The sequence below is a fragment of the Musca domestica genome, unplaced genomic scaffold (assembly GCF_030504385.1).
Source record: "Musca domestica strain aabys unplaced genomic scaffold, Musca_domestica.polishedcontigs.V.1.1 5, whole genome shotgun sequence".
NCBI classification, from domain to species: Eukaryota; Metazoa; Arthropoda; class Insecta; order Diptera; family Muscidae; genus Musca; species Musca domestica.
Genome location: NW_026712346.1, coordinates 27064055 through 27091220, shown reverse-complemented (window position 1 = coordinate 27091220; position 27166 = coordinate 27064055). Strand labels below are relative to the sequence as shown.

The following is a 27166-nucleotide window of genomic DNA, read 5'->3' as shown; positions in this document are numbered from 1 at the left end:
AAAAAAAAATTCTCAATAATTTTCTATGAGACGTTGGCAGAATAACTGTTTTTCGTTCTCAGTTGCATATTTGTGTTGTTGTTGTTGTCTCTTATGATTTCAGAAATAGAGCGAGAGAGAGATCGTGGCGTCACCAAATGAGTATGTATACTATGAGGAAGAAGAAGCATGTGGCAGTTGGTGGTGGCAGGCTGGCTCTGGGTAGTAGTAATTTTATGTGAAACAAGTAAAAAAGCAGTAAGTTCGGCCGGGCCGAACTTTGAATACCCTCCACCATTTGGAACGTATTAGAAAATTTTCAAAAAAAATAAAATCCATTAAACCTTCTTTTAAAATCTTTAACATATCTAATATAGGAAGGTGCCGATATATGGGGGGATATACGATATTGTGGACCTATAAAGACAAATCTATGTCTGCGTGTGAAGTACTCAAAAGAAACTCCTTGTGTGGATTTTCAGACAATTCCGTTGAAAAATCTGGGTAAAATCATCAAAATACCGAATATCGGGGGGTACCGTTATATGGGGGATATACGATATCGTGGACCTGTATAGGCAATTCTCTCTCAGGGGGTAAAGTACCCAGAAGGAACTCCTTGTGTGGATTTTCAGACAATTCCGTTGAAAAATGTGGGTAAAATCATCACAATACCGAATATCGGGGGTACCGTTATATATACGATATCGTGGACCTGTATAGACAATTCCGTTTCAGGGGTAAAGTGCTCACAAAGAACTCCGTGTGTGGATTTTCAGACAATAGGATTGGAAAATGTGGCTTACCGAATACCGGGGGTACTGTTATATGAGGGCTATACGATATCGTGGACCTATATAGATAATTCTCTGCCGAAGTATAAAGTACCCACAAGGAACTCCTTGTGTGGATTTTCAGACAATTCCGATGAAAAGTGTGGGTAAAATCATAAAAATACCGAATATCGGGGGTACCGTTATATATACGATATCGTGCACCTGTATAGACAATTCTCTCTCAGGGGGTGAAGTACTCACAAGAAACTACTTGTGTGGATTTTAAGACAATTCCATTGAAAAGTGTGGCTAACATCATCAAAATATCGATTATGGGGGGGGGTCAGTTATATGTGGGATATACGATATCGTGGACCTATATAGACAATTCTTTTTGAGGGGGTAAAATGCCCACAAGGGTCTCCTTTTGTGGAATTTCAGACAATTCCATTGAAAAATGTGGCTAACATCATCAAAATACCGAATATCGGGGGGTCAGTTATATGTGGGATATACGATATCGTGGACCTATATAGACAATTCTTTTTGAGGGGGTAAAATGCTCACAAGGGACTCCTTTTGTGAAATTTCAGACAATTCCATTGAAAAATGGGGCTAAAATCATCAAAATGCCGAATACCGGGGGGTACCGTTATATGGAGGCTATACGATATTGTGGACCTATATAGATAATTCTGTGCCGAGGTATAAAGTACCCACAAGGAACTACTTGTGTGGATTTTCAGACAATTCCATTGAAAAATGTGGCTTACATCATCAAAATACCGAATATCGGGAGTACCGTTATATGAGGGCTATACGATATCGTGGACCGATATAGCCTATCTTCGAACTTGACCTGCCTGCAGACAAAAAAGATATCTGTGCAAAATTTTAGCTTCCTATCTTAATTCGTTTAGACTGTAGCGTGATTACAACAGACGGACGGACAGGGCTAAATCGTGATTATTTCGATGAGTTACAAACGGAATGACGAACTTAATATACCCTCCATACTTTTTTGGTGGAGGGTATAATAAAATAAGAAAATTTTTAAAAATTAAGGCAAATATCAATGAAAATTTAAAGAAATTTAAATAGAAATATTTGGAAATAAATTAAAGGAATTTAGAATAATAAATACATTTTATGGAAATAAAATATACTTTAAATGAAGGTAAAAAAAATTTAAATTAATAATAAGGAAATAAATAAAATAATTTGAAATAAAGTGATTTTTAAAAAAAAACAAATTGAAAATTAAATAAGAAAATGTAACATAAATAAATAAATAATATTTTTAAAAATTTTCACCAATTGTGAGACAAGATAAGAGAAAGCTGAATACGAAATTTAATAGAAATTTTAAAATAGAATTTCTTTATGTAAGTGTTTATTTTTTATTTATTTTAATTAAAAAAAATAGTTTTCAACAAGAAAGTATCTCTTTTTTGATATATTTTGTGGTCCTGAAAAGGACCGATTGTTTTGTTATAAAAAAAAGATTTCTCGAAATTGCGTCAAGAATTTGTTTAACCGCCGAAACCGTACAAGGTACGGCCTTGTCTCTTCAAAGCATATATGACATCCATAGCGATGACGGTTTTACGCTTAGTATATTCGGTGTAGGTGACAGCATCACGAATAACGTTTTCCAAAAACACCTTCAGAACACCACGAGTTTTTTCGTAAATCAGGCCAGAGATACGTTTTACACCACCACGACGAGCCAAAGGTCTGATAGCCGGCTTGGTAATACCTTGGATGTTATCACGGAGCACTTTCCTGTGACGTTTAGCGCCACCTTTTCCCAAGCCTTTACCACGACCAGTCACCATACCATACTATACCTCGAAATACTCATGTCAGACTCAACAAAGTATATATATTCTTGATCAGCGTAAAATTCTAAGTCGATTTAGCCTTGTCCGTCTGTCTGTTGTAATCACGCTATCGTTCGAATGAATTGAGATAGATGGCTAAAATTTTGCACACATGTTTATTTTTCCAGTAGGCGGTTTAAGTTTGTAAATGGGCCATGTAGGTCCACGTTTTCATATAGCCCCCATATAACGGTACCTCCCTATATTCGGTATTTTGATGATTTTAGGGACATTATTCACCGGAATTGTTTCAAGTTTAGTATTTGAAGTTCCAAATGGATACTACACAATAAGTTAGAAAATTGTCTATGCAAGTCCATGTCTTCGAATAGCCCCCATATAACAATACCTCCCGATATTCGGTAATTTGATGATTTTTCCCGGAAGTAATTAAAAATTTGGTATTTGAAGTTCAAAATGGATACTACACCCTAAGACAGAAAATTGTCTGTGCAGGTCCACGTCTTCGTATAGCCCCCATATAACGGTACCCCCCGATATTCGGTATTTTGATGATTGTAGCGACATTGTTTACCGGAATCGTTTCATATTTGGTATTTGAAGTTCGTAATGGATACTTCATCCAAAGTAAAAAAATTGTCTGTGCAGGTCCACGTCTTCGTATAGCCCCCATATAACGGTACCCCCCATATTCGGTATTTTGACGATTTTAGCTACATTATAAACAGATTTTTCTTCAAGTTTCGCATTTAAATATTGTAATAATTTATGACAAAAGTTGCCTATGCAGGCCCACGTCGTCGTATAAGCATTCGGTATTTTTAAGATTTTAACAGAATTTTTAACGGTATTTTTTTTTTTGGAAATTGCCAAATTTGTACCTAATGGTGGAGGGTATTAAAAATTCGGCCCGGCCGAACTTACAGCTTTTTTACTTGTTTTCCACTCAATCTATAGTTTTTAGTACTTTTTTGAAATAAATAAAAATAATTTAGGGATTTGATTATTTTTCAATAACTATTAAGATTTTTTAAAATAAGATTTTTTGATGCTTGCATTTTTCCTTGATTATTTTTGTACACATTATTTTTTTAAGTTTTTTGATTTTGAATTATTTGATCGAATATTTTAATTTTTTCTTAATTTTATTTAAATTATTTCAATTATCTATATTGATATTTTCTTGTAATATTAAAATTATAATCATTTTGATACTCCCTCCTAGAAAAAAACATTATAACTCAAGGAACAACCACCACATACATTTTGCTATTGGAATTTTTTTGTCCATTTTGTTTTCTTCCTTTTCCCTTTAAAAATTATCTACCTTTAATTTCTTCGAGTTATTTCATGTGAATTTTAAAAACTACCAGCTAAAATATTCCAGCTTTTTTTTTCATATATCCCTTAAGAATGATGTATGAAATATGTTTTTCCTTTTTCAACAAAATTTTTAAATGTTTTATACGCATTTCAAGAAATTTGAATATGAATTTTCTCTGAATGGAATTACACAATTATTTTTCCCCGAAGTATTTAGAGAATTTGGTAATGATTTATTATTTTCAAAAATTGAAGAAGAAAATAATTTCCAAGTGTTTTAGTATATTTATATTTCTTCAAGAAATTAAAAAAAGATTAACAAAATCACGTAGAAAAAGGCTTTTAATACGATTATTAAAAATTTTAGATGCAAATTGTGTTTAAATTCATAATTGAAAAAACATAACCGTTTGTCACAGAATGCCTGTACATTGGTAGTATGAAGTATTTGGGGGATTTTGTAACTTTCCCCCGTAAATTATGACTTTTTGTGAAGAATGTTATATTTTGATGTAAATATAAAAGTTCTGAAAAGTTTTTAAGAATTTTTTATAAAGCTTATTAAGATTTGAGCTTTCAAATTTATTTGAAGATAAAAATTTTCTTCATTAACATTATGCCTGCAAGAGTAAACATATCAGGCTGCATTTTCAAAAATAATTTTAAAATAATTCCTTATAAAATAATTCGTTTTATTTTTTTTTAACTTTAGTTGGAAATTTGTGATTAGATTTGTAAAAAATTAAACACGCTACCACACAACCATTCGAAAAATTTACCAATTGACTACTATGCACATCTCATCTTTTCGATGTACGTACACCTTAGCCCGCCGCTAATAAAAATAATAGTACACATAAATTTGTGAGTGTATTTGTTTTAACAGTGAAATATAAGCCAAACAGTGAATAACCCTTTGAGAATCCAATTAATCGGGTTTGAGTTTTCTTCGATTAAAATATTAATCGATTTTGGGGTTTTTAGTTTGTTCGATTAAGAGTATTAAATTGCTCGAATAATTCGAATTTTTGAATAAGTCGAACAAATCGAATAATTTTAGTATACCTTACGTGAGAAAATAACAAGTTTAATGTTGGCATGACATTTTAGGTACAAAAGTAACATGAAAATTACATTGCAACCAAAAACAAACTTAAAATAATAATTCATGTGAATTCAACATTGTTTAATATAAATAATTAGATCTTTTTTATTCAAAATGAAATTTTCTTTAAAATAATTCTATTCGGATCTTTTAAAATAATATGGAATTTTTTGTATTTAGTTATAGAAAAAGTTGTGCCTTTATCAGATGTTATTGGTTCTCTATCTATAGTAGTATCTTGCACTTGGCCCAAATTATAAATTAGCTTTTAAGTGGAGGAACATACAAATGTAAACTTATGTTATTTTTTTCCTTAACAATTTTCTTTAAATGAATATTTGTCATGAACCATAAACCATAAACTTATGAGAAAACAAAAGCCGCCATCGGCCAGAAAAGAGAAAGTTTAAATAAGTCCCCAAATTTATTTTTGGGGAATTGTTTCATTTTGATTTTTGGGGACTTATTTCATAATGAAATAAGTCCCAAAGTTTGTATATGAAATAAATCCCCAAAAAATGAAATAAATACCCAAAAACTGAAATTTTAGTTGTTGTTGTTTTGTGTGTACAATTTTGGGGACTTATTTCATTTTCAGTTTGGGGACTTATTTCATTGGGGGCTTATTTCGTAACGCCCAAAATGCCTTGCTACAATATTGAGTGGTAAAACTAGAGAAAGCTACCCCAGCTTTAGAATACACATACCCAATGTTAAAATTGATGGTCAAATTATAGGACATTCAGATAAAATTAAGTATTTAGGGGTTGTATTTAACAAAAATTTTGACTTTTGCAGGCATGTAGACCATGTTCTTGTTAAAGCAAAAAAAATTACTTCATGTATCAAAAGATATTTAGGATGAGAGGAGGTCTTACTACAGATATTAAACTATTACTGTACAGACAGGCCCACAATTGGGTATGCCTTTCCGTCTTGGGCTGACGTCTCCGCAGCACAGATGGAAAGGTTACGTAGATTTGAAAGAAAGGCTATAAGTGCAGCTGTTGGACTAAGAGCCGACATAAATAGCCAGGGTGAAATTAGAAGGCCGTCGAATAGGAACATTTACAATGCCATAAACTTTGGCAGAATAGATGTTTTTATGATGGAGATGGCCACCAGTTGCACTATTTAAATTAAAAGAGGCTGGTATCCTTTATCAAAATGACAAATTAATATATTATCTTAGAATATATTCAAGATTTGATGCTAGTACTGACACTGTATATAATATGGAGCAGTAAATCAAAATTTGTATATATTGTATATAGTTATTTGTAAGTATTTAGAATAAGAAATATGTATAAGTTTAGTTATAAGATTTTTATATAATATTTAATAAATTTTTAAAAAATGGCCTTTTTTGAACTTTTTGGGCACAAAACAATACAAATGTGATCAAAATAAAGTTAAAAAAATAAAATTTAAAGTGTAACACAAAATGAATGTAAATACCGTAGATTCAAGTGCCTCTGAACACAATGAATATGTTTAATTACTATCTAAATATTACTTTCGTCATTTAAGTACACATTGTAACGAAATGAATTAATACATAAATGACAAATTGAAAAAAGTGTTTTTCAGTGCTTAAGTGAAGTGTTCAAAACTAAAATAAAGTGAAAATGTCTGGTCGTGGTAAAGGTGGCAAAGTTAAGGGAAAGTCAAAGTCCCGTTCCAATCGTGCTGGTCTTCAATTCCCCGTCGGTCGTATCCATCGTCTGTTGCGCAAAGGCAACTATGCTGAGCGTGTTGGTGCCGGTGCTCCCGTCTATTTAGACGCTGCCATGGAATATTTGGCTGCTGAAGTCTTGGAATTGGCTGGCAATGCTGCCCGTGACAACAAGAAGACTCGTATCATTCCCCGTCACTTGCAATTGGCCATCCGTAACGACGAAGAATTGAACAAATTGCTGTCTGGCGTTACCATTGCCCAAGGTGGTGTATTGCCAAACATCCAAGCTGTTCTCTTGCCCAAGAAGACCGAAAAGAAAGCCTAAATTATCTCGAAAGAAGGTATTATAGAATGAAGGAGAAGAAGAATACAGACCATCGTATAATTCTATACAAAACTTAACCAATCCGTCCTTTTCAGGACGACAAAAAATATTTCAAAAGAGAAAGAATGCCCTCAAACTACATTTGTATGAAAAAAAAAATTCCCAATAATTTTCTATGAGACGTTGGCAGAATAACTGTTTTTCGTTCTCAGTTGCATATTTGTGTTGTTGTTGTTGTCTCTTATGATTTCAGAAATAGAGCGAGAGAGAGATCGCGGCGTCACCAAATGAGTATGTATACTATGAGGAAGAAGAAGCATGTGGCAGTTGGTGGTGGCAGGCTGGCTCTGGGTAGTAGTAATTTTATGTGAAACAAGTAAAAAAGCAGTAAGTTCGGCCGGGCCGAACTTTGAATACCCTCCACCATTTGGAACGTATTAGAAAATTTTCAAAAAAATAAAATCCATTAAACCTTCTTTTAAAATCTTTAACATATCTAATATAGGAAGGTGCCGATATATGGGGGATATATATGTGGACCTATAAAGACAAATCTATGTCTGCGTGTAAAGTACTCAAAAGAAACTCCTTGTGTGGATTTTCAGACAATTCCGTTGAAAAATCTGGGTAAAATCATCAAAATACCGAATATCGGGGGGTACCGTTATATGGGGGATATACGATATCGTGGACCTGTATAGGCAATTCTCTCTCAGGGGGTAAAGTACCCAGAAGGAACTCCTTGTGTGGATTTTCAGACAATTCCGTTGAAAAATGTGGGTAAAATCATCACAATACCGAATATCGGGGGTACCGTTATATATACGATATCGTGGACCTGTATAGACAATTCCGTTTCAGGGGTAAAGTGCTCACAAAGAACTCCGTGTGTGGATTTTCAGACAATAGGATTGGAAAATGTGGCTTACCGAATACCGGGGGTACTGTTATATGAGGGCTATACGATATCGTGGACCTATATAGATAATTCTCTGCCGAAGTATAAAGTACCCACAAGGAACTCCTTGTGTGGATTTTCAGACAATTCCGATGAAAAGTGTGGGTAAAATCATAAAAATACCGAATATCGGGGGTACCGTTATATATACGATATCGTGCACCTGTATAGACAATTCTCTCTCAGGGGGTGAAGTACTCACAAGAAACTACTTGTGTGGATTTTAAGACAATTCCATTGAAAAGTGTGGCTAACATCATCAAAATATCGATTATTGGGGGGGGGGGGGGTCAGTTATATGTGGGATATACGATATCGTGGACCTATATAGACAATTCTTTTTGAGGGGGTAAAATGCCCACAAGGGACTCCTTTTGTGGAATTTCAGACAATTCCATTGAAAAATGTGGCTAACATCATCAAAATACCGAATATCGGGGGGTATAGTTATATGTGGGATATACGATATCGTGGACCTATATAGACAATTCTTTTTGAGGGGGTAAAATGCTCACAAGGGACTCCTTTTGTGGAATTTCAGACAATTCAATTGAAAAATGGGGCTAAAATCATCAAAATGACGAATACCGGGGGGTACCGTTATATGGAGGCTATACGATATTGTGGACCTATATAGATAATTCTGTGCCGAGGTATAAAGTACCCACAAGGAACTACTTGTGTGGATTTTCAGACAATTCCATTGAAAAATGTGGCTTACATCATCAAAATACCGAATATCGGGAGTACCGTTATATGAGGGCTATACGATATCGTGGACCGATATAGCCTATCTTCGAACTTGACCTGCCTGCAGACAAAAAAGATATCTGTGCAAAATTTTAGCTTCCTATCTTCCTATCAGGGCTAAATCGTGATTATTTCGATGAGTTACAAACGGAATGACGAACTTAATATACCCTCCATACTTTTTTGGTGGAGGGTATAATAAAATAAGAAAATTTTTAAAAATTAAGCAAATATCAATGAAAATTTAAAGAAATTTAAATAGAAATATTTGGAAATAAATTAAAGGAATTTAGAATAATAAATACATTTTATGGAAATAAAATATGCTTTAAATGAAGTCAAAAAAATTTAAATTAATAATAAGGAAATAAATAAAATAATTTGAAATAAAGTGATTTTTAAAAAATAATCTAATGGGAAATTAAAACAAATTGAAAATTAAATAAGAAAATGTAACATAAATAAAATAAATTTAAAATAAAATTCAATGATTTTAATTTTCTATATAATGTTAAAGAAAATTATTAGTGAATAATTTACAAATTTTAATGAAATTTTTTTGAGATATTATGAATCAACGGTCTATTTAATAAATATTTTCAACGATTTTAAATTAAATTTTGGAAAAAATTCATTTAATAAAAGTCCAAAATCACAACGAAATTCCTTTATTGCCACAGCATGGTTGGTCTTTAGTAATATCGACTAAACAGCATCAATACATACATAAAGCGACGCTTTGTTATACTCATATTATACGAAAAAGAAGAAGAACTAAATGTGTTTAGCGATGTGAGTTGCCGACGGCATGTTTATGATCGGGAATAAAATACGAGACATCGGTAAAACAAGGTTTTCGGTGAAAAATATTCTGGAGAAAATTGAAACGAGTAAGTATTTATATTTTTTTCTTTATTTGATTCTTATATATTTTTAAAAATTTTCACCAATTGTGAGACAAAATAAGAGAAAGCTGAATACGAAATTTAATAGAAATTTTAAAATAGAATTTCTTTATGTAAGTGTTTATTTTTTATTTATTTTAATTTAAAAAAATAGTTTTCAACAAGAAAGTATCTCTTTTTTGATATATTTTGTGGTCCTGAAAAGGACCGATTGTTTTGTTATAAAAAAAAAGATTTCTCCAAATTGCGTCAAGAATTTGTTTAACCGCCGAAACCGTACAAGGGACGGCCTTGTCTCTTCAAAACATATATGACATCCATAGCGATGACGGTTTTACGCTTAGTATATTCGGTGTAGGTGACAGCATCACGAATAACGTTTTCCAAAAACACCTTCAGAACACCACGAGTTTCTTCGTAAATCAGGCCAGAGATACGTTTTACACCACCACGACGAGCCAAAGGTCTAATAGCTGGCTTGGTAATACCTTGGATGTTATCACGGAGCACTTTCCTGTGACGTTTAGCGCCACCTTTTCCCAAGCCTTTACCACGACCAGTCACCATACCATACTATACCTCGAAATACTCATGTCAGACTCAACAAAGTATATATATTCTTGATCAGCGTAAAATTCTAAGTCGATTTAGCCTTGTCCGTCTGTCTGTTGTAATCACGCTATCGTTCGAATGAATTGAGATAGATGGCTAAAATTTTGCACACATGTTTATTTTTCCAGTAGGCGGTTTAAGTTTGTAAATGGGCCATGTAGGTCCACGTTTTCATATAGCCCCCATATAACGGTACCTCCCTATATTCGGTATTTTGATGATTTTAGGGACATTATTCACCGGAATTGTTTCAAGTTTAGTATTTGAAGTTCCAAATGGATACTACACAATAAGTTAGAAAATTGTCTGTGCAAGTCCATGTCTTCGAATAGCCCCCATATAACAATACCTCCCGATATTCGGTAATTTGATGATTTTTCCCGGAAGTAATTAAAAATTTGGTATTTGAAGTTCAAAATGGATACTACACCCTAAGACAGAAAATTGTCTGTGCAGGTCCACGTCTTCGTATAGCCCCCATATAACGGTACCCCCCGATATTCGGTATTTTGATGATTGTAGCGACATTGTTTACCGGAATCGTTTCATATTTGGTATTTGAAGTTCGTAATGGATACTTCATCCAAAGTAAAAAAATTGTCTGTGCAGGTCCACGTCTTCGTATAGCCCCCATATAACGGTACCCCCCATATTCGGTATTTTGACGATTTTAGCTACATTATAAACAGATTTTTCTTCAAGTTTCGCATTTAAATATTGTAATAATTTATGACAAAAGTTGCCTATGCAGGCCCACGTCGTCGTATAAGCATTCGGTATTTTTAAGATTTTAACAGAATTTTTAACGGTATTTTTTTTTGGAAATTGCCAAATTTGTACCTAATGGTGGAGGGTATTAAAAATTCGGCCCGGCCGAACTTACAGCTTTTTTACTTGTTTTCCACTCAATCTATAGTTTTTAGTACTTTTTGAAATAAATAAAAATAATTTAGGGATTTGATTATTTTTCAATAACTATTAAGATTTTTTAAAATAAGATTTTTTGATGCTTGCATTTTTCCTTGATTATTTTTGTACACATTATTTTTTTAAGTTTTTTGATTTTGAATTATTTGATCGAATATTTTAATTTTTTCTTAATTTTATTTAAATTATTTCAATTATCTATACTGATATTTTCTTGTAATATTAAAATTATAATCATTTTGATACTCCCTCCTAGAAAAAAAACATTATAACTCAAGGAACAACCACCACATACATTTTGCTATTGGATTTTTTTTGTCCATTTTGTTTTCTTCCTTTTCCCTTTAAAAATTATCTACCTTTAATTTCTTCGAGTTATTTCATGTGAATTTTAAAAACTACCAGCTAAAATATACCAGCTTTTTTTTCATATATCCCTTAAGAATGATGTATGAAATATGTTTTTTCCTTTTTCAACAAAATTTTTAAATGTTTTATACGCATTTCAAGAAATTTGAATATGAATTTTCTCTGAATGGAATTACACAATTATTTTTCCCCGAAGTATTTAGAGAATTTGGTAATGATTTATTATTTTCAAAAATTGAAGAAGAAAATAATTTCCAAGTGTTTTAGTGTTCTATTTGCCTGTAAAGAGGAATTTCTTTTTGGGAATATTTCTTCAAGAAATTAAAAAAAGATTAACAAAATCACGTAGAAAAAGGCTTTTAATACGATTATTAAAAATTTTAGATGCAAATTGTGTTTAAATTCATAATTGAAAAAACATAACCGTTTGTCACAGAATGCCTGTACATTGGTAGTATGAAGTATTTGGGGGATTTTGTAACTTTCCCCCGTAAATTATGACTTTTTGTGAAGAATGTTATATTTTGATGTAAATATAAAAGTTCTGAAAAGTTTTTAAGAATTTTTTATAAAGCTTATTAAGATTTGAGCTTTCAAATTTATTTGAAGATAAAAATTTTCTTCATTAACATTATGCCTGCAAGAGTAAACATATCAGGCTGCATTTTCAAAAATAATTTTAAAATAATTCCTTATAAAATAATTCGTTTTATTTTTTTTTAACTTTAGTTGGAAATTTGTGATTAGATTTGTAAAAAATTAAACACGCTACCACACAACCTTTCGAAAAATTTACCAATTGACTACTATGCACATCTCATCTTTTCGATGTACGTACACCTTAGCCCGCCGCTAATAAAAATAATAGTACACATAAATTTGTGAGTGTATTTGTTTTAACAGTGAAATATAAGCCAAACAGTGAATAACCCTTTGAGAATCCAATTAATCGGGTTTGAGTTTTCTTCGATTAAAATATTAATCGATTTTGGGGTTTTTAGTTTGTTCGATTAAGAGTATTAAATTGCTCGAATAATTCGAATTTTTGAATAAGTCGAACAAATCGAATAATTTTAGTATACCTTACGTGAGAAAATAACAAGTTTAATGTTGGCATGACATTTTAGGTACAAAAGTAACATGAAAATTACATTGCAACCAAAAACAAACTTAAAATAATAATTCATGTGAATTCAACATTGTTTAATATAAATAATTAGATCTTTTTTATTCAAAATGAAATTTTCTTTAAAATAATTCTATTCGGATCTTTTAAAATAATATGGAATTTTTTGTATTTAGTTATAGAAAAAGTTGTGCCTTTATCAGATGTTATTGGTTCTCTATCTATAGTAGTATCTTGCACTTGGCCCAAATTATAAATTAGCTTTTAAGTGGAGGAACATACAAATGTAAACTTATGTTATTTTTTTCCTTAACAATTTTCTTTAAATGAATATTTGTCATGAACCATAAACCATAAACTTATGAGAAAACAAAAGCCGCCATCGGCCAGAAAAGAGAAAGTTTAATATTGTTTTACAACGAAATGCAAACATCGTTGCTGCTATTGTGGTTACAACTTTATTTTTGGCTCCGTCGGCATATAGAAGATGGAAGAAGACGAAGATGGAAATGAAGTAGTATGTGTCGATCAAGTTATATGGGCACGTAGCAAAGATGCGTAAGAAAGCGTAAGAAGAGGAAGCAGAATTATGATGATGAGTCATCATATAAAATTATGAAGCTTGAAGCCAGGTTGAGTGAAATCCAAAAAAAATAAAATTGGAAGAAATCACTCGTCTCAAAAAACTTCAAGACGTCTGCTAACTGAAACAGCGAAAAAGAAACCAGCTACAAGAAAATTATTATTGACTTTCAAAAACAGCAAAGTACAAAAAATGTTGAAGCTGTTCCATCGAATGTCATAGATGGAGACAATATAATGATGGATACTGTGGAAAATATCCAAATACCACCGAAAAAACAATAATTCTTCCGCAGCCGCAGTAATATCAACCCCCAATGCCGCCAAAGGGAAGAGTGAGATCCTACCAGCCATAACAGTGTATGAAGTTGTGTATACATGTATAATATAGGAAATAACAACTATAGCATCAAAGTTGTTCGAAGCACAATTATGTTAGAATTATTCGTTTAGAGAATTTTCAAAAAAATAATTCGTTTCTTAAAGAAAGAGGATATAAATATCTCACACACCCCAAAACAATCATTGCCCTATTCAGTAATTAAGTAATTCAGTAGGTTGCCTAAAGAAGCTTGTAAAGAAGAAATCATAGATTTTTTGTAAAATTAAAATTTCAGTATAAAAGTATAAGATTTAGTAAATATTACTGAAACTAAATGGATTCTTAAATTAGATGGATCATCTGATAAAATTGACTTTATAAAACCAAAGCAAAAAAATTAATATGCAATGTCTTTTTTAGCAGGGCTACTGGCAGCGACATTGTTAAATGCTTTAACAGTCAACGAATTGGACAACTGTTGCGAAAATCACGAACATGGTAAATGTTTGGTTGAAAATGTCCCAAATGCTTAAACATCGGAATCTGATGTACCAAGACCACCTTCAAAGTACATTATTCGCAATCAAGTAGGTCATGCAGCTAATTCTCGCGATTGGCCAACACAGAATGCCATCCTTTTAAAAAAGAAAGGAAGGAGAGATGAAGACATGCGTAGATGAAATAATGAAAGATAGCGAACAAAGTATAATAACGATGAAAGTAAACAAATCAAAGGAAATAATCAACAACTAAATAAAACAACATTTAACAACAACAACGTATCAACACATAACAACGAAATGGACACTGATGACTGGATTGCAGAAGTAAGCCGTGAGGAAACCGCAACAACCCCTGGGACTCAACTAAATCCTAATCTGGAAAACATCAACACGCAGCTAAACAAAAATACCAACAAAGCTAATACAGGTAAGGCCAGCCCACCTATTATTAAAATATCAAAACTAATATTAGGGAATTAGCACTAAATCTCAAAAAAATCTAAAAAATTACCATTTCACTATAAATACTTTACAAAAGAAAATGATCGAACTTAAAGTAACTAAAATAGAGGATTTTTATACTGCAAAAGAATTTCTTGAAAAAGAGAAGATACCGTACTTCACGTACACACCTAAAGATTTAAAACCAAGAACATTAATATTAAAAGGTATATCTGAGAACTGGAAAAAGGAAGATATAGAAGGATTTATATTTGACAAAAAACTCAATATTGATATAAAATCAATAATTAAATTAAATGGTGATCGATGGCTTGAGCAGGTAGATAATTCTACGGACTTGGCAGTGTTTAAAAAACTTCAATATTTTCTGTACCAGAATATTACAATTGAAAATTATTCAATTATTCAGTGCCGTAATTGCCAGGGACATGGACATATTTCTACGAATTGTAAAATGTCGTACAGGTGTGTCGAATGTCCTGGTAATCACGGACCAGGGGAATGTCCAATTCCCCCAAAAGAACTCAATAAAAAGGAGAAAAAAATTTTGACCGAGTAACAGGGGAAATATCAAAAACTTATGGCATTCCTGTATACTGCTGCAATTGCAAACAGACAGGACATTTTGCAAGCTCAGAAGTGTGCCCTGTAAAGGGCTATTAGAAAAGTTAAAAGAGAAAAACGGTATCCCGAACAAACAAGCCACACTGTTCTAGAGAAAAAAATGTTTAAATGTCAACCAACAATAAATCAACAGGCAAGTGTGAAAATAACTTCACCAAAAGTAAATAAATATGTCTTGTATTGCAGCATTGCAAAGACGGGTACAAGAGTACCTACAAACACACCGTCACAGAATGCAAAATCGGACGAATTTATGAAAATGTTGGATTCAGACTGCAAACGGCTACTTGTCTTTACTTCTTTACCTGCCTTCAAAAAATAGGTTCGCATGTACAACACTATAAAAAATTAAATACGGACGAAGAAAGGACAAGATCTCTTTACCAACTTTTTACAAGCCTTAAATTAGATGACTAATCTAAAAATAATTTTTTTAAATGTAAATGGAATAGTGTCTACGATAAAAAGACACTATTTAAATATTTTTGTGCTAAAACATAAACCAGACATTCTCATGCTGGCTGAACATGGTCTCTTAGCCAAATATAAATTAAGCATTAATTAAATTACCAAGGGTGGGACAGCTATTTGTATTAAAAATAAACTAAAATGTGAAAGAATTTCTATAAACTTCACTAAAATGGAGGGCACTGTGGCCAAGGTAAGGGACATAAATGGAAGGAATATTATCTTCATGTCTCTTTACCAACGGCCTCGAGGATTAAACTTATTAGACTTAGAAACCATTAGCGGAGTAATAGCGGCAAATGAAGCAGTTATTGGGGAGGACCTAAACGCAAAACATATAGAATGGGGTGGTAATGAAACTAATGCTAGTGGTAGATTATTAAGGGAATGGCTAGAAAATAATCCAAGCTTAAGTATTAGAGCAACAAATGAACCAACCAGAATATGTGAGACTACGAAATCATACATAGATATATTCATGTCAACACCAGGGCTATGGATCCAGGATAGACCAAAAACTTTAGACTTCGAGTCTGACCACAGAGCCATAATGTTACAATTATCGGCAGTAACAGAAAATCAACAGATAAATAAAATTTTTGATTACAATAGCCTAAATAAAAGACTATTTATCAACACTCTAACTAGGCAGCTACAAAACTTAACACTTCCTATTGATATGAACATTAATAGGGAGCAAATAGACACAGCAATAGAAACATTGACAGATGCAATAAATATAGCAATGGAAACGGCTATGACTCAATTCGTCCCATCTGGAGACACCTTATCAAAACTTCCGCATGATATTTTGCATTTAATTGCCCAAAAAAAGACAACTCGAAGGAGACTTCACAGAATAGTTGAGCCACAGGAAGCAATGACGCTGAAAGCAGTTATGAAGACCATGAGCCAATTGATTGGACAAAAAATAAAGCTATTTGAGCAACAAAAATTAGTTGAAAAAACTAGAAAAAATAAAGCCGAATAATGATATGTTCAAACAAATAAAAGGGCTAATTGGGAAACTATATACAAATAAAGTAGACTACCTAGATGGAAGACAAATAACTTCAGAGACGGACAAGGCTAAAGTCATGGCAAAATCATTCGCTAATATCCAAAGCTCTAATTCATGTAATATAATTACTCCAGATTTACTTGTTTCAAATGAGCCCATGACGCAGTTTGGAATAAATTATATGGCAGATGGAAGAAATCTGAATTCCAACAATAGTCTACCTATAAGACTCACTAATTCAAATGAAATAGGAAATATTTTAAAATACATGAATAATAAAAAGTCGACAGGAGACGACAAGATCTCAAATTACATTTTAAGAAAGCTGGACCATAGGACTTGTATGATAATAGCCATATTGTTTAACCAATGACTAAACATTGGCTATTACCCAAGGAAATGGAAAACTTCAAAGGTTATCCCTATTCTAAAACCAGGAAAAGATCCCACAAAAACTTCAAATTATAGACCCATTTCGCTATTATCCTCCTTAGGTAAATTATTTGAAATAATAATATTAGACGGATTGAATGAACATATCATGCATTGTAATATTCTAAAAGCCAATAAATTTGGCTTTCGAAAGCGATAAAATTATAAATGTGTTAAACAGCAGAAGTGCAACCATTGCAGTTAGCTTAGATTTTAATAAGGCATTTGATACGGTATCCAGAGAGGGCATAACCAAAAAAAATGCAAAATAAGTATAAATTCTGCCCATTGCTTACAAAAATTATCCAAGACTACCTACAAGATAGACAATTTTATGTATGTTTTGAGGGAGCAAAATCTCAAACTCAATCTGTAAGAAGTGGAGTTCCTCAGGGTTCGGCACTGGGTCCAGTCCTCTATAATTTATACTTGGCTGATATTCCACAACCCCCAAATGATATGCTGCTATTACTCATGCTAGAGCTAGAATAGCCAATAACAAATTAAATTAATATCTTGAAGTACTAAAGCAAAACTTTGATAAATGGAATTTATCAATTAATACTGAGAAAAGTATGAAGAAAAGAAAAGTAGTTAGACCAACAATGAGTACGCCTTCCCTGTGTGGGCATTTATATCCTCTCATCAAATGGAGAGGATTAGAATTTTTGAAACAAAAATATTAGCCCACTGCCTTGGTCTGGGCAGACAGCTCTCAGAGCAGCGATATTACAAAAGCCCATCAATTAAATAAAATTATAAATTAAGCAAAATGGATAGATTCGATAGGTTCACTGTAAAAATTGCAATAGAATTTCTAAAAAAAATGCATAAGTCACAGCAATCACTTAGTAACAAATTTAACAATAAGTAACATAATAAGTAATAAGTAAACAAAACTTTGCTGTGAAAAAGATCTGCCAATAGAACTTGAGTCGAACCTGGAGAGTTTCTAGTGTATAATTCGCATATGCTAATTTGCAATAAGTTCGAAATATATACTACTTTCCAGAGAACGGCCCTTGTAAGCCATCATCCACACCAAATATGCCTGATGAGCCGCTTAACCAACGGCGAAACGCGTCGCATAGTGGTGAGTGTGTGATAGTGTCTATCTGGCTTTCCTTTTCACTGCAAATTTCAGATCATTAAGCTCGTCTCGAAAGAGAAAACAAACACATAATAAGTAACGAAGATTTTATAAGACTTAACGAATCAAATAAATACCTCCCACCTCTGACTTTATTACATTTGCATAACTCTGGTGGATTATATAATACAACAGGACAGCTAATGTTCTACCATAGACGACATAAATCATATAATATCAATGATATGGTATATCGTTATGACCAATAAAATAAAAATATATGTCAATTAAAAACTGTACATATTTTATTCTTATTTTGTTTATTTGTTATCTTAGTTTTAAGTATTCGTATAACTTGTGCTTTCCCATTTTCACAAGAAAAATAAATAAAAAACTATAATTAAAAAACTTAATATTGAACGGGCTGGCCTTCCACGTAGCTTATTCCATACTTTAATTAAAATTAAAAAATCTAGATACGTGTGAAAACACGTTAGATATAAGATATATAGAAATACGACTAGAATAAGAAATAAATGTAAATGAATTTATTGGGAAATAAATAAATTGCTAAACAAAATGGCAGGCAACGTTATTACAGTGTTAACAGTGTTTGTGTGCATATCTCTAGTGAAGTGAAAAATTAAACTGAAAAATGGCTCGTACTAAGCAAACTGCCCGTAAATCGACCGGTGGAAAGGCTCTCCGTAAACAACTAGCAACCAAAGCTGCTCGTAAGAGCGCCCCAGCCACCGGCGGTGTATAGCCCCCATATAACGGTACCTCCCGATATTCGGTATTTTGATGATTTTATCGACATTATTCACGGGAATTGTTTCAAATTTGGTATTTGAAGTTCAAAATGGATACTACACCCTAAGATAGAAAATTGTCTGTGCAGGTCCACGTCTTCGTATAGCCCCCATATAACGGTACCTCCCTATATTCGGTATTTTGATGATTTTAGCGACATTATTCACCGGAATTGTTTCAAAATTGGTATTTGAAGTTCGTAATGAATACTACAGTCTAAGATAGAAAATTGTCTGTGCAAGTCCATGTCTTCGTATAGCCCCCATATAACGGTACCTCCCGATATTCGGTATTTTGATGATTTTAACGACATTATTTACGGGAATTGTTTCAAATTTGGTACTTGAAGTTCAAAATGGATACTACACCCTAAGAAAGAAAATTGTCTGTGCAGGTCCACGTCTTCGTATAGCCCCAATATAGCGGTACCCCCTATATTCGGTATTTTGATGATTTTAGCGACATTATTCACCGGAATTGTTTCAAAATTGGTATTTGAAGTTCGTTATGGGAACTACAGTCTGTGGCAGAAAATTGTCTGTGCGGGCCCAGGTCTTCGTATAGTCCCCATATATCAGTACCTCCCTATATTCGGTATTTTGACGATTTTAGGTACAATACCCACCGAAATTGTTTGAGATGTGGTATTTGAAGTTTGTAATGGATGCTACAGTCTGTGACAGAAGATTGTCTATGCTGGTCCAGGTCTTCGCACAGCTCCAATTTAACGGCACCTCCTTATATACGATATTTCGATGATTTTAGCTACAATATTCACCGTTTATTTCAAGTTTCGAATTTGAATATGGTAATGGCTTATGACAAACAATGCCTATGTATGTCCACGTCGCATAGACCCCAATATAACGGCTATATTCAGTATTTTTAAAATTTTAACAGAATTTTTTAATTTCCAAATTCGTTGCAAATTGTGGATGGTATTAAAAAAGCCGGACTTACTGCTTTTTAACTTGTTCACTTTAGTTTATTTCACTTATCACTTCACGAACTGTTTGAGCACTAATGTTGTTTCCGGATGATTTCGCTCGTATTTATACAAAATTTGAGACTATCTCCAGCATTGAACACACATGTAAAGTATGTACAGTTATATGTGTGTGTGTGTACATTTGCCGTTAGTATTGTATGTTCTCTTTTATGTATGCGTGTACATTTGGTATACCGATAGGTAAGAATTCACTAACATATCAACCCCGAAAGTTGATGCTAACACCACAATTTTCTATAAATACCCGCTATAGTCAGCTAGGCAACGTTATTCTATTTTGTGGTATCGTGAAGTGAACATATAACAGTGAAGTGAAATAATAAGTGCCTAAAAGTGAAGATATTCATTAAACTTAGAAAAATATTGAAACTGTGCCATAATTCTTGTGTTGTGTGCCTTGAATATAAACAGAAGCAATTTAAAGAGATAAAATTTTGTTTTAAACTTGGGCAAGGCATTTTTGCCAAGGTCCCTGAAAACAAAAGAAGGCATAAAAGGCTGCAAAATGGAAAAATCTGAAATCAATACCGACAATGGTAGCGCTACTACTACCGAAGATATGATAAGTGAAACCGGTAAAAAGAAACATAGAACCAAAAGAAAAAAGGACAAAAATGGTATTAAAGATAGTGACACGGAAGCACAATACGAAATTATAAAACTCAAGACATTCGTAGATGAAATAATGAAAGATAGCGAAAGGTGTTACGCCCGCATTAATGAACTTGAAAAAACTCTAAAAGCAAAGAAAGATAATTGCCAACAACAAAAAGAAAATAACCAAAACGATGAAAGCAAGTTGATAACAGTGAAATCAATAAAAGAAATAAATGAAAATAAGAACAATCAAAAACAAGAAACGAAATATAATAACGATGAAAGTAAACAAATCAAAGGAAATAATCAACAACTAAATAAAACAACATTTAACAACAACAACGTATCAACACATAACAACGAAGTGGACACTGATGACTGGATTGCAGAAGTAAGCCGTGAGGAAACCGCAACAACCCCTGGGACTCAACTATATATACTATAAGACTCACTAATTCAAATGAAATAGGAAATATTTTAAAATACATGAATAATAAAAAGTCGACAGGAGACGACAAGATCCCAAATTACATTTTAAGAAAGCTGGACCATAGGACTTGTACGATAATAGCCATATTGTTTAACCAATGCCTAAACATTGGCTATTACCAAAGGAAATGGAAAACTTCAAAAGTTATCCCTATCATAAAACCAGGAAAAGATTCCACAAAAGCTTCAAATTATAGACCAATTTCGCTATTATCCTGCTTAGGTAAATTATTTGAAATAATAATATTAGACAGATTGAATGAACATATTATGAATGATAATATTCTGAAAGCCAATAAATTTGGCTTTCGAAAGCAACACATGCACTCTTATCCCTTAACGATAAAATTATAAACGGGTTAAATAGCAGAAGTGCAACTATTGCAGTTAGCTTGAATTTTAATAAGGCATTTGATACGGTATCCAGAGTGGACATAAGCAACAAAATGCAAAACACGTATAAATTCTGCCCATTTCTTACAAAAATTATCCAAGACTACCTACAAGATAGACAATTTTATGTATGTTTTGAGGGAGCAAAATCTCAAACTCAATCTGTAAGAAGTGGAGTTCCTCAGGGTTCGGAACTGGGAGCAGTCCTCTATAATTTATACTTGGCTGATATTCCACAACCCTCAAATTATATGCTGCTATTAATATACGCAGATGATATACTGATAGCAGCAACTCATGCTAGAGCTAGAATAGCCAATAAAATGAAATAGGAAATATTTTAAAATACATGAATAATAAAAAGTCGACAGGAGACGACAAGATCCCAAATTACATTTTAAGAAAGCTGGACCATAGGACTTGTACGATAATAGCCATATTGTTTAACCAATGCCTAAACATTGGCTATTACCAAAGGAAATGGAAAACTTCAAAAGTTATCCCTATCATAAAACCAGGAAAAGATCCCACAAAAGCTTCAAATTATAGACCAATTTCGCTATTATCCTGCTTAGGTAAATTATTTGAAATAATAATATTAGACAGATTGAATGAACATATTATGAATGATAATATTCTGAAAGCCAATCAATTTGGCTTTCGAAAGCAACACATGCACTCTTATCCCTTAACGATAAAATTATAAACGGGTTAAATAGCAGAAGTGCAACTATTGCAGTTAGCTTGAATTTTAATAAGGCATTTGATACGGTATCCAGAGTGGACATAAGCAACAAAATGCAAAACACGTATAAATTCTGCCCATTTCTTACAAAAATTATCCAAGACTACCTACAAGATAGACAATTTTATGTATGTTTTGAGGGAGCAAAATCTCAAACTCAATCTGTAAGAAGTGGAGTTCCTCAGGGTTCGGTACTGGGAGCAGTCCTCTATAATTTATACTTGGCTGATATTCCACAATCCCCAAATTATATGCTGCTATTAATATACGCAGATGATATACTGATAGTAGCAACTCATGCTAGAGCTAGAATAGCCAATAACAAAATAAATCAATATCTTGAAGTACTAAAGCAATACTTTGATAAATGGAATTTATCGACATGGAATTTTAGCGACATTATTCACCAGAATTGGACTTACTGCTTTTTAACTTGTTCACTTTAGTTTATTTCACTTATCACTTCACGAACTGTTTGAGCACTAATGTTGTTTCCCGATGATTTCGCTCGTATTTATACAAAATTTGAGACTATCTCCAGCATTGAACACACATGTAAAGTATGTACAGTTATATGTGTGTGTGTGTACATTTGCCGTTAGTATTGTATGTTCTCTTTTATGTATGCGTGTACATTTGGTATACCGATAGGTAAGAATTCACTAACATATCAACCCCGAAAGTTGATGCTAACACCACAATTTTCTATAAATACCCGCTATAGTCAGCTAGGCAACGTTATTCTATTTTGTGGTATCGTGAAGTGAACATATAACAGTGAAGTGAAATAATAAGAGCCTAAAAGTGAAGATATTCATTAAACTTAGAAAAATATAGAAACTGTGCCATAATTCTTGTGTTGTGTGCCTTGAATATAAACAGAAGCAATTTAAAGAGATAAAATTTTGTTTTAAACTTGGGCAAGGCATTTTTGCCAAGGTCCCTGAAAACAAAAGAAGGCATAAAAGGCTGCAAAATGGAAAAATCTGAAATCAATACCGACAATGGTAGCGCTACTACTACCGAAGATATGATAAGTGAAACCGGTAAAAAGAAACATAGAACCAAAAGAAAAAAGGACAAAAATGGTATTAAAGATAGTGACACGGAAGCACAATACGAAATTATAAAACTCAAGACATTCGTAGATGAAATAATGAAAGATAGCGAAAGGTGTTACGCCCGCATTAATGAACTTGAAAAAACTCTAAAAGCAAAGAAAGATAATTGCCAACAACAAAAAGAAAATAACCAAAACGATGAAAGCAAGTTGATAACAGTGAAATCAATAAAAGAAATAAATGAAAATAAGAACAATCAAAAACAAGAAACGAAATATAATAACGATGAAAGTAAACAAATCAAAGGAAATAATCAACAACTAAATAAAACAACATTTAACAACAACAACGTATCAACACATAACAACGAAGTGGACACTGATGACTGGATTGCAGAAGTAAGCCGTGAGGAAACCGCAACAACCCCTGGGACTCAACTATATATACTATAAGACTCACTAATTCAAATGAAATAGGAAATATTTTAAAATACATGAATAATAAAAAGTCGACAGGAGACGACAAGATCCCAAATTACATTTTAAGAAAGCTGGACCATAGGACTTGTACGATAATAGCCATATTGTTTAACCAATGCCTAAACATTGGCTATTACCAAAGGAAATGGAAAACTTCAAAAGTTATCCCTATCATAAAACCAGGAAAAGATTCCACAAAAGCTTCAAATTATAGACCAATTTCGCTATTATCCTGCTTAGGTAAATTATTTGAAATAATAATATTAGACAGATTGAATGAACATATTATGAATGATAATATTCTGAAAGCCAATAAATTTGGCTTTCGAAAGCAACACATGCACTCTTATCCCTTAACGATAAAATTATAAACGGGTTAAATAGCAGAAGTGCAACTATTGCAGTTAGCTTGAATTTTAATAAGGCATTTGATACGGTATCCAGAGTGGACATAAGCAACAAAATGCAAAACACGTATAAATTCTGCCCATTTCTTACAAAAATTATCCAAGACTACCTACAAGATAGACAATTTTATGTATGTTTTGAGGGAGCAAAATCTCAAACTCAATCTGTAAGAAGTGGAGTTCCTCAGGGTTCGGAACTGGGAGCAGTCCTCTATAATTTATACTTGGCTGATATTCCACAACCCTCAAATTATATGCTGCTATTAATATACGCAGATGATATACTGATAGCAGCAACTCATGCTAGAGCTAGAATAGCCAATAAAATGAAATAGGAAATATTTTAAAATACATGAATAATAAAAAGTGGACAGGAGACGACAAGATCCCAAATTACATTTTAAGAAAGCTGGACCATAGGACTTGTACGATAATAGCCATATTGTTTAACCAATGCCTAAACATTGGCTATTACCAAAGGAAATGGAAAACTTCAAAAGTTATCCCTATCATAAAACCAGGAAAAGATCCCACAAAAGCTTCAAATTATAGACCAATTTCGCTATTATCCTGCTTAGGTAAATTATTTGAAATAATAATATTAGACAGATTGAATGAACATATTATGAATGATAATATTCTGAAAGCCAATCAATTTGGCTTTCGAAAGCAACACATGCACTCTTATCCCTTAACGATAAAATTATAAACGGGTTAAATAGCAGAAGTGCAACTATTGCAGTTAGCTTGAATTTTAATAAGGCATTTGATACGGTATCCAGAGTGGACATAAGCAACAAAATGCAAAACACGTATAAATTCTGCCCATTTCTTACAAAAATTATCCAAGACTACCTACAAGATAGACAATTTTATGTATGTTTTGAGGGAGCAAAATCTCAAACTCAATCTGTAAGAAGTGGAGTTCCTCAGGGTTCGGTACTGGGAGCAGTCCTCTATAATTTATACTTGGCTGATATTCCACAATCCCCAAATTATATGCTGCTATTAATATACGCAGATGATATACTGATAGTAGCAACTCATGCTAGAGCTAGAATAGCCAATAACAAAATAAATCAATATCTTGAAGTACTAAAGCAATACTTTGATAAATGGAATTTATCGACATGGAATTTTAGCGACATTATTCACCAGAATTGGACTTACTGCTTTTTAACTTGTTCACTTTAGTTTATTTCACTTATCACTTCACGAACTGTTTGAGCACTAATGTTGTTTCCCGATGATTTCGCTCGTATTTATTCAAAATTTGAGACTATCTCCAGCATTGAACACACATGTAAAGTATGTACAGTTATATGTGTGTGTGTGTACATTTGCCGTTAGTATTGTATGTTCTCTTTTATGTATGCGTGTACATTTGGTATACCGATAGGTAAGAATTCACTAACATATCAACCCCGAAAGTTGATGCTAACACCACAATTTTCTATAAATACCCGCTATAGTCAGCTAGGCAACGTTATTCTATTTTGTGGTATCGTGAAGTGAACATATAACAGTGAAGTGAAATAATAAGAGCCTAAAAGTGAAGATATTCATTAAACTTAGAAAAATATAGAAACTGTGCCATAATTCTTGTGTTGTGTGCCTTGAATATAAACAGAAGCAATTTAAAGAGATAAAATTTTGTTTTAAACTTGGGCAAGGCATTTTTGCCAAGGTCCCTGAAAACAAAAGAAGGCATAAAAGGCTGCAAAATGGAAAAATCTGAAATCAATACCGACAATGGTAGCGCTACTACTACCGAAGATATGATAAGTGAAACCGGTAAAAAGAAACATAGAACCAAAAGAAAAAAGGACAAAAATGGTATTAAAGATAGTGACACGGAAGCACAATACGAAATTATAAAACTCAAGACATTCGTAGATGAAATAATGAAAGATAGCGAAAGGTGTTACGCCCGCATTAATGAACTTGAAAAAACTCTAAAAGCAAAGAAAGATAATTGCCAACAACAAAAAGAAAATAACCAAAACGATGAAAGCAAGTTGATAACAGTGAAATCAATAAAAGAAATAAATGAAAATAAGAACAATCAAAAACAAGAAACGAAATATAATAACGATGAAAGTAAACAAATCAAAGGAAATAATCAACAACTAAATAAAACAACATTTAACAACAACAACGTATCAACACATAACAACGAAGTGGACACTGATGACTGGATTGCAGAAGTAAGCCGTGAGGAAACCGCAACAACCCCTGGGACTCAACTATATATACTATAAGACTCACTAATTCAAATGAAATAGGAAATATTTTAAAATACATGAATAATAAAAAGTCGACAGGAGACGACAAGATCCCAAATTACATTTTAAGAAAGCTGGACCATAGGACTTGTACGATAATAGCCATATTGTTTAACCAATGCCTAAACATTGGCTATTACCAAAGGAAATGGAAAACTTCAAAAGTTATCCCTATCATAAAACCAGGAAAAGATCCCACAAAAGCTTCAAATTATAGACCAATTTCGCTATTATCCTGCTTAGGTAAATTATTTGAAATAATAATATTAGACAGATTGAATGAACATATTATGAATGATAATATTCTGAAAGCCAATCAATTTGGCTTTCGAAAGCAACACATGCACTCTTATCCCTTAACGATAAAATTATAAACGGGTTAAATAGCAGAAGTGCAACTATTGCAGTTAGCTTGAATTTTAATAAGGCATTTGATACGGTATCCAGAGTGGACATAAGCAACAAAATGCAAAACACGTATAAATTCTGCCCATTTCTTACAAAAATTATCCAAGACTACCTACAAGATAGACAATTTTATGTATGTTTTGAGGGAGCAAAATCTCAAACTCAATCTGTAAGAAGTGGAGTTCCTCAGGGTTCGGTACTGGGAGCAGTCCTCTATAATTTATACTTGGCTGATATTCCACAACCCCCAAATTATATGCTGCTATTAATATACGCAGATGATATACTGATAGCAGCAA

The 27166-nt window shown here is 32.7% G+C and overlaps 3 protein-coding genes across 3 annotated transcripts; 1 reads left to right on the top strand and 2 right to left on the bottom strand.

Annotated features, from left to right (window-relative positions):
• Window positions 1-2225: 2225 nt before the first annotated feature.
• On the bottom strand, window positions 2226-2593 carry LOC131805097 (histone H4-like). Its single transcript, XM_059128344.1, has one exon. It carries the CDS (start codon window positions 2591-2593, stop codon window positions 2288-2290), a length of 306 nt encoding a protein of 101 aa, XP_058984327.1. The 3' UTR covers window positions 2226-2287.
• Window positions 2594-6624: 4031 nt separating this feature from the next.
• Window positions 6625-7087, top strand: LOC131804812 (histone H2A-like). Its single transcript, XM_059128047.1, has one exon. It carries the CDS (start codon window positions 6656-6658, stop codon window positions 7028-7030), a length of 375 nt encoding a protein of 124 aa, XP_058984030.1. The 5' UTR covers window positions 6625-6655; the 3' UTR covers window positions 7031-7087.
• Window positions 7088-9830: 2743 nt separating this feature from the next.
• Window positions 9831-10210, bottom strand: LOC131805096 (histone H4-like). The gene has a single exon (XM_059128343.1). The coding sequence runs from the start codon at window positions 10208-10210 to the stop codon at window positions 9905-9907; it is 306 nt and encodes a 101-aa protein (XP_058984326.1). The 3' UTR covers window positions 9831-9904.
• Between the last annotated feature and the right edge of the window lie 16956 nt (window positions 10211-27166).